The sequence below is a fragment of the Budorcas taxicolor genome, chromosome 24 (assembly GCF_023091745.1).
Source record: "Budorcas taxicolor isolate Tak-1 chromosome 24, Takin1.1, whole genome shotgun sequence".
Classification (NCBI taxonomy): domain Eukaryota; kingdom Metazoa; phylum Chordata; class Mammalia; order Artiodactyla; family Bovidae; genus Budorcas; species Budorcas taxicolor.
The window spans coordinates 33191012-33198841 of NC_068933.1; the positions used below are offsets into that span (position 1 = coordinate 33191012).

A 7830-nucleotide genomic window follows, 5' to 3' on the forward strand; every position below is an offset into this window, starting at 1 on the left:
TGACTTCTGTTGAAGTATAGTTGATTTACAATGTTGTGTTAGTTTCAGTTATACATATGTATATTCTTTTTCAGATTCTTTTCCATTATAGGTTATTAAATAAGGCTTAATTTTTTTATGCTTAAGTCTGATGCATTTACAATTTATCCTGGGGAATAAAGGATCTATGAAGGATGTACCCAACTCTCTTTTTTAACTAAAGAGTAATATGTCCTTGTACATTCTGCCACCTTCCTGTTTGTAAAGCCTTGTAAGTTCCCCTTTTCCCTCCCCACCCCCAGAGGTATTGGTATTAAAGGTTTATTTTGCATCTTTCTAATCTTTTGTATGAGCCTTTACAAATACTACCCAATGGCTTTGGGCTTTTTAAAAAAAATAATACAGTATTATACAGGTTTCTATTTTCACGTAATCGTATATTATGGCCCTTTTTTTTCACGTAAGAACATATTGCTCAATCTAATTATTAGTTTGTAGACTATTTCATGCCTTTAGTGGACAGGCATTTCACCCTTTTCCTGTTGCAAACAGTGCGGCAGTGAACACCCTGTGCCCTCAGCATGGTGCTGGGGAGCATGCTCCTCAGGGGAGATTGCTAGGATGGACTCGCTGGGCTGGAGGCATGCGGCAGTTCCCGCCACACCACATCCACAGAGAGGGCTGTGTGGGTTTTCTTTGCCCGTCAGCACCCGAGCCAGTTACCTTGCATCTTGGCCAACACAGGGCAAGGTCATCCTGGCTAATTTCTGCCAAGCTGATAAATTTTAAAAGTTTATCGTTTTAATTTGCACACCTCCGATTACAGTGAGTTTTTAGCATCTTTTCATCTATTAACTGTTTCTCAAATGACATCTGTGGTATTTAAATTTTCCTTTTGCATCTCTTCAGTAAAGTTACCTGTAGGTCTGTGTTTCATAGATGCCAACAGTTAGTATCCTGGCTTGTTAGCTGTTAATCCACAAAGATCCTGCTTACTGTTGTCCTGGGTTTTAAAAAAATCTAAGGTTGTTGTAGAAACTGGCCTGTGATTCCACTTCCGGGTGGCATGTGAATTTTGAAGGGCACCATGTGCCTAGAGATGAATTCTGCCAGTAGTTTGCACCAGGGAAATCTCCTTAGCAGTCATGTGTAATTAAATTTTTATAAGTTAAAATTGAATCCTGTAGCTCACTGATTCCTGTCTTCCCTCTATGGTGAAGTCAGCTGACTTAGTCCCGTGTCACAGATGGCAGCTGTTAGCATCCTTTCTCTTGCGCCGGGACCAATGACGAACTGTGTGTTTTTTATCCCTTCCTTCCATAACAGAGCCAATGAGGAGATTGCTCAGGTTCGAACAAAAGCCAAGGCTGAGAGCGCGGCTCTCCATGCGGGGCTCCGGAAGGAACAGATGAAGGTGGAGTCCTTGGAGAGGGCCCTTCAGCAGAAGGTACGAGGGGTGGGATGTCATGCCCAGGAGACCTTTGGTTTTCCTCCTCATCTTGGGTCTGGATGAAGGAACCTTGTCTCTCTGCTCAGACACTTCAGTCCACTGACTCGAGAGACGACAAAGGAGGGGAGCGTGAGTGGGACCCACCCACAGAGGGGTCAGAGGGAAAGTTGCGTTCACGGAAGCTCGGTGGACCCAAGGCTTAGGCTCCAAGGCTATCGTTTTTCTTTTTTTTTCTGTAACACATGAAGCTATTGTCCCACTTCATTGCAGTTTTGCCCTCCTGGAGCCATTAGGCAAAATCTGGAGGTGTATGTGGTTGTCTGGACTAGGAGATGCTATGGGCATCTTGTGGGTAGAGGCCGGAGATGCTGCCAAACACCCCAAGGTGCACAGGACACCCCACAATCAAGACCCTCTTGCCCTGATGTCAGCGGTGCCACAGTCTAGAAACTGCTGTTGTCGTTGTTGCTAAGTCGCTTCAGTCGTGTCCGACTCTGGGCAATCCCATAGACGGCAGCCCACCAGGCTCCCCGTCCCTGGGATTTTCCAGGCAAGAACACCGGAGTGGGTTGCCATTTCCTTCTCCAGTGCATGAAAGTGAAAAGTGAAAGTGAAGTCGTGTCCGACTCTTCAAAACCCCATGGACTGCAGCCTTCCAGGCTCCTCCGTCCATGGGATTTTCCAGGCAAGAGTACTGGAGTGGGGTGCCATCGCCTCCTCCACTAGAAACTGCTACATAAGCAAAAACCATGCTGCCCAGTGATTCTTAGACTTCATTCCTTGTACCTCTTCTGTTTTTGTTACTGTGTTTCCAAACATGTTTTCAGGCCTGTGGCATCTGTTCCACCAGGGCAGGGGTTTTATTGGGGGATCTGATAACCCCAGAGAAGGTGGCCCTTGGCATTCTTAGCCTCCAGAATCCCAGGTCCCTGGAGATGCTGATGGAGCAAGTGAGGCCCAGATATCTAGCATTTCTAACAAATACCCCCAAGTAATTCTCGCGATAGCAAGGAAATTTGAGAAACAAACTTTAGAGGGCCAGTCATTTCACTCGCCCCTTACTCAGTCTAAGCAGAAGTTGGCGAACACATGACCATTTCCTAGGAGGGAAGGTATAGAGCCTTCCTTTCTTTAAGGGGCTTCCCAGATGGCTCAGACAGTAAAGAAACTGCTTGCAATGCGGGAGACTGGGATTTGACCCCTGGGTCAGGAAGATCCCCTGAAGAAGGGAGTGGCAACCCAGTCCAGTATTTTTGCCTGGAGAGTCCCCGTGGACAGAGGTGCCTGCCAGGCTACAGTCCATGGCATCACAAAAAGTTGGACACAGCTGAGGCGACTAACAAAAAGCTTTCTTCAAAAGGGTTTCTGATGCAGAACAGTGAAGAGGGTATGGGCAGTCTAAGGACAATTTCACCATAATCCTTTCATCTTGGGACATACAGTGCATCATCCCATTGTTTGTTTTTCAGAACCAAGAAATCGAAGAACTGACGAAAATCTGCGACGAGCTGATTGCCAAGCTGGGAAAGACGGACTGAGTTTCCCGTGTAAGCTCAGCAGATCTGCGTTCGGCTGCTTCTCTCGTGACCACAATTATCTTGCCTTATCCAAGAATAATTGCCCCTTTGCAGAGAAAAAAAAAAAACTTGATGAAAGCACATGCCTACTGCTGCCTGTCCCGCTTTGCTGCCAACACGCCCGCCCCGAGAAAACGCTGGAGGATCCATCACGCAGACATGGAAAGAGTGGCCCGACCGTCCTGTCGATGGGCTCTGGGCAGGATTCTCTATCTTTGGTTTGTTTTAAAGTCTTCTTTACTTTGCCCAGGTGCGTTCAGTTTATGATTTGATGGCTATTACTTGGGACCATATCCTGTCCACCTGATTTTTTTAAGTTTATTTATTACATCTTTTACATTTAATTTTTAATATTAGTGTTTTATTTGAGGAGATGATTTGGCCTATTGTTACTTCCAGTTGAGTACCTATTTATAGACACATTCACTCTCTCACACACATACATGCATATTTATACATGATGCTGGTTTGTTCCCCCCCACCCCCCAGAAGCATAGTCAAATAAAAACTTCTCTACAGAAAGGCATATTCCCATAAACCATAAAACCCTATTTGAAAACAGAGTCCTATTTGAAAACAGAGTCCTGGCTCAAAATGCCGATTGCAGAATGTGAGGGGTTGAAGAGGTGAAGCCTGCAGACTCCGTGTGTGGCATGGCTCCTAACCTCAGACTCAGGTGTCACGTGGGGGGCACTCTTGGCCACAGCGTCCTGTCCCCCCCATTTCTGGATGACCCTCAGCCTGGGTGCTGCCGCCCCTCTGGGGTTAGTTCTCAGACCCAGGGGATCTACTTTGTTCCCTCACAACTGGGGTTCGGCAAGTCTGTCCTAGAGCCATATTGCTACAGAGTTGACATTTGCTCTCTATTGTCTTTCTGTTTGAAATATGCAAAGGAAATCTGCTTATAAAAGGTTTAGACAACCTTCTTTAATGAACCCCATTAGCAATTGTAAGGTAAAGCAGCAGTTGGATTTTTGCAAGTGTGATGAATTATTCTTCAGATTTTTTTCCCCAAAGGCTGCCCTCCCCAGCCCCCCGCAAAAAAAATCCTTTCAAGCTGAAAGATAGTAGAATTTAGAATTTTCAACCAAATGGGCAGGAAAATCACATGAGCCACTCCCCAAATTCAGTGCATTTTGAGTATTTTTAAACCACACTCCTTTGAATACTGGTGGAGGGAGCAGACCCCTACTCACAAAACCAAATTCCTCAAGCTGTTCCTGGGCTCCATTCAGAGTGGCGGGGAACCTTACTCCCGAATGGATATTTCCTGTGTGAACCCCCTCCCGTTCAATAGGCAAACCCAAATCCACGCAGGCATCTTAAAGCGCTCTTTTGTCTTAATCTGAACACCCGGAGCGTCTTCATGGTGACGTGTGTGATCTCCAGTGCACGTAAATTGTGGTACTTTTCCTGTACAACTACTGCATGGTCCAGCTTCAGCAGTGAAGTGTGCCTCGTGGAGACCCTCCCTCACTCTCTTAAGGTGACCTTTTCTTTAGCCATGTACTGTTCACATGGTGCAATCTTTAGCCCCAGGGAGGTCAGTAATGTCTTTTAAAGCCAGAAGTCCCGTTTTACTGATATGCATTTCCCATAATTGGTGCTTAGGCTGTATTTTAAAGCCTACTGTCTTAACATTTTGTACAAAAAAAAAAAAAACAGCAACAACAAACCAGAAGAGCAGAAATGACCTGTGCTTGGAGAAGTGATAGGACAATCATTCAGGCCCTGGAAGCAGTCCCCGCGGTGTGAAGCGAGTGCCCTGCTGTAGCCTTTGCCTTGGAGGAGCAGGTGCCTCAGGTGTGACCTGCCCTCTTCCAACCCTTCACGACTAGAGAAACTCACTTCACAGTTTTGCCGAAAGAAATGTTGCTAAACCTCTTTGCTGCTGTGTTTTGGTGACGTACCCGTGTTTACTTATTTCATATTGCTCTGTTGGACACATGAAAGGCTTATTATCATAGTCTCCATTAGAATCCCACAGTCCTCTTTTTTCAGGCTTCTTGCTTACATAGAAAGAGAAAAAAGTAGCTGTGTGTTGAAATAGAGGTGATGACAATCCTTCCTGAGCACGCTGCTGGGAAGAGACCGCTGAGAAACTAGACCCTACCAAGTAAAGTCACTGCGCAAGGAAAGCGAAACAGCCCATATTAAGTAACATTTGCCACTGGCCACTCTGCCGTGGCCATTACAAGGAAATCGTCTTCCCTCTGATTTAGTGGATGGACAGTCTCCTGCAGGAAGAAAAATGTAGCGTGTACAACTGTCACATCAAGAGAATATACTAAGCAGAATGAAGTACGTTTATTTAAAAAAATACGGGAAAGAGACCTACTCTGGGGAATAAAAATATAGCCTAGAGTTTTGCTTCAAAACACCCGTGGGCCATATTACTTGTGAATTGGGCAGTAATTCACCCCGTGACAAACATGAGAGGGAAATGAGAAAAAGCCGCAGGCCTGGACAGTGGTTTGGGAGCATGAGTGGTCTGCTTGAGGCTCTTGATCCAGAGACGTTTTTGTTTTTGTTTTTTAATTTTTGAGTTTGCCAAAGTGTAGCTAGTCTTTACCTAAAAGTGTTTTAACTGGAGGATCTAATGTAACCAGACTCCTCAGTCTGTCACTTGGTTGGCTAAGTCATTGACAGACCTCATGACATTTACTTTATTTGGAGATGCTCCTGAAAACAATGAGAAGCCCACTTTGCTCATGGCTTCTAGCGTCCTCGGACCCAGCCCTGATTAGGAAGTGCTGAGGCGCCGAGGACCTGGTGGCCTTCCCAGGTGGCGTGGAGTCCAAGGAAAGGTTCACTCTCTGTTTTGGAGGATGGCTCAAGTCAGATCTGCTTACCAGCCAGTTACCCTTTCTTCCCATCCCACCCTTTCTGCAATTCTCACAGAAGTACCTAGACACTTTTTACCTGGGTCCCCGATTCATCCTGACTGGTTATAAGCTGGGAGATTGAACTGCCCCAGATATCCCTGGGCTGACTCAATGCAGCCAGAGGGAAGCAGTCATTGTACCGACAGGTAACACAGGACTTGATGACTCTGAAGCTCAAAACCGAGTTGTGAGGGTCAGGAGTGTGGCAAGTCTGAGTGCACTAACTGGAGATGATCCAGCATGTCCTTTTTTAGTGGAGTAGAATCTGTAAAGCTCCCCCTTTTTTTTCCTCCCCTTTTTGGTCTTTTGCTGCAGTTCATAGCTGTCTTGTGAATCGTCCACGACTGGTGTTCTTTGTAGTTTTGTGGACCGTGCAAGTTTGCTCTCAGACTCGGGTGGTTTCTTATTTTATCCCCTTGTTGGGAGAGAGAAACTAGACGTTGGAAGGATTCAGTGATTCAGGCAAAGCATTTTAAAGTAAAGATGTATATATTCTGAAGAACCGAAAAGATGGCAGATTATTATTTCCTTATTAAAGAACAAATAACAGTCTGGGAATCCCAGAATGTCAAGCCAAAGGTCTATAGGGTCATCTTCTTCAAAGCTTTCATGAAGAAGTATTTCAAGGAGACTTCTGTACAAAAAGGTTTGACTGGCCTCCAGTTCCCAGTGACTTAAAGAAAGCAGTCTGTCTCTCAAACCTTGAGTCTCCCATGTAGAAAAAGCAAAGGAATAGATGTAATAGAGTCCTCTCTCTAAGGATCTCCTCTGGAAGGTCTAAGAATGACACTTTCCGGGGAAGACTTCCTCCCTAGTGCCCAGAGCTAGCATTCTGGAGACTAAAGATTGCACTTTTCATAGTTTTTTTCATCCAAATGCAATCCCATTTCTGTGCCTCTTTGCATGCAGTTAGATTTGGACTAACAAGATTCCTAAGGAATGACTTTATTAACTATAATATGGTTACAGCTACTATATATATACACACACACACACACATCTGTACACACCCTCTGGTTATAGTTGTCCCGTGGAGATGGGGCGGGCAATGCTGGCCATGGCAGTCGTCCATCCAGCACTCTGACTGAGGCGGCGAAGGCCAGGCACGGTGCTGAGGTGTGGCCTGAACCTTCCCACTACCCATTCGTCACTTTAGAATCGTAAAAATGCCACTTTTCTCCCCTTCTGCCTTTTAGCAGCATCTGAAACATGCTCCACAAAGTATCTCCCTGTCCGGCCATTAAGTGATGCTCTCTGGATAATTTGCAAGGGGACATATAAAAATGAGAGCTCTGAAACCCTCCCCCACCTTCCCCCGCCCCCACCCCCGCCTTGCCCACCCCCTACCCCCCGCCAGTGCAGGGTGGTCTGCAGGTTTTGCACCCTCAGCCTCGCGCTCGGCCCTCCTGCCCAGTGAGTCAGGGTCCTGGCATCTCTTTCTTCTCAGAGGTGGCAGACTTTTCAGTGTTGCTTGTAGCAAGTGTGTCTTTGCCAATAGACACCCCTGTGTACTTCCTAATGTGCCAACAAGTACATGTTAATTAATTGCACATCTGCTTCCACTGTGTCCCCATGGGTGCCATGAAGTGTGTGAGGAGCCTCGTCCGGAGGAATCTAACGCTGCATTGACTACTGCTGTCAGGATCGTGTTGTGTGGAATAATCATCAACATAAATTTTATATGCACAAGTGATTTCCCTTTTATATGTCAGGTAAATATTTGTAAAAGTTATACTCACAAATGAAATTATTATAATGATTACTAATATATTTTTTCCATGTTTCATTGCCTGAATAAAAACTGTTTACCACTGTTATATGTGGCTTGTGTAGAGACTTCTTACCGCCGCCCCCACCACCCACAGTTATAAGTCACTTTATCCCCAAACATGAAGATTCATGACAGCCTCGCTTTTACAGGCTCCATATTTCAGTCTAA

At 45.6% G+C, this 7830-nt stretch overlaps 1 protein-coding gene across 4 annotated transcripts in view; it reads left to right on the forward strand.

Moving 5' to 3' along the window:
- Nucleotides 1-7624, forward strand: part of TACC1 (transforming acidic coiled-coil containing protein 1) — a 110702-nt gene extending 103078 nt beyond the window's left edge. For all 4 annotated transcript variants that reach the window (XM_052661307.1, XM_052661304.1, XM_052661305.1 and 1 more), the window contains 2 exons: nucleotides 1306-1426; nucleotides 2899-7624. In XM_052661307.1, the coding sequence (XP_052517267.1) occupies nucleotides 1306-1426; nucleotides 2899-2967 (190 nt within the window). In that variant the 3' untranslated portion in view covers nucleotides 2968-7624. The remainder of the gene's footprint in view (nucleotides 1-1305; nucleotides 1427-2898) is intronic.
- The last annotated feature ends 206 nt before the right edge of the window (nucleotides 7625-7830 follow it).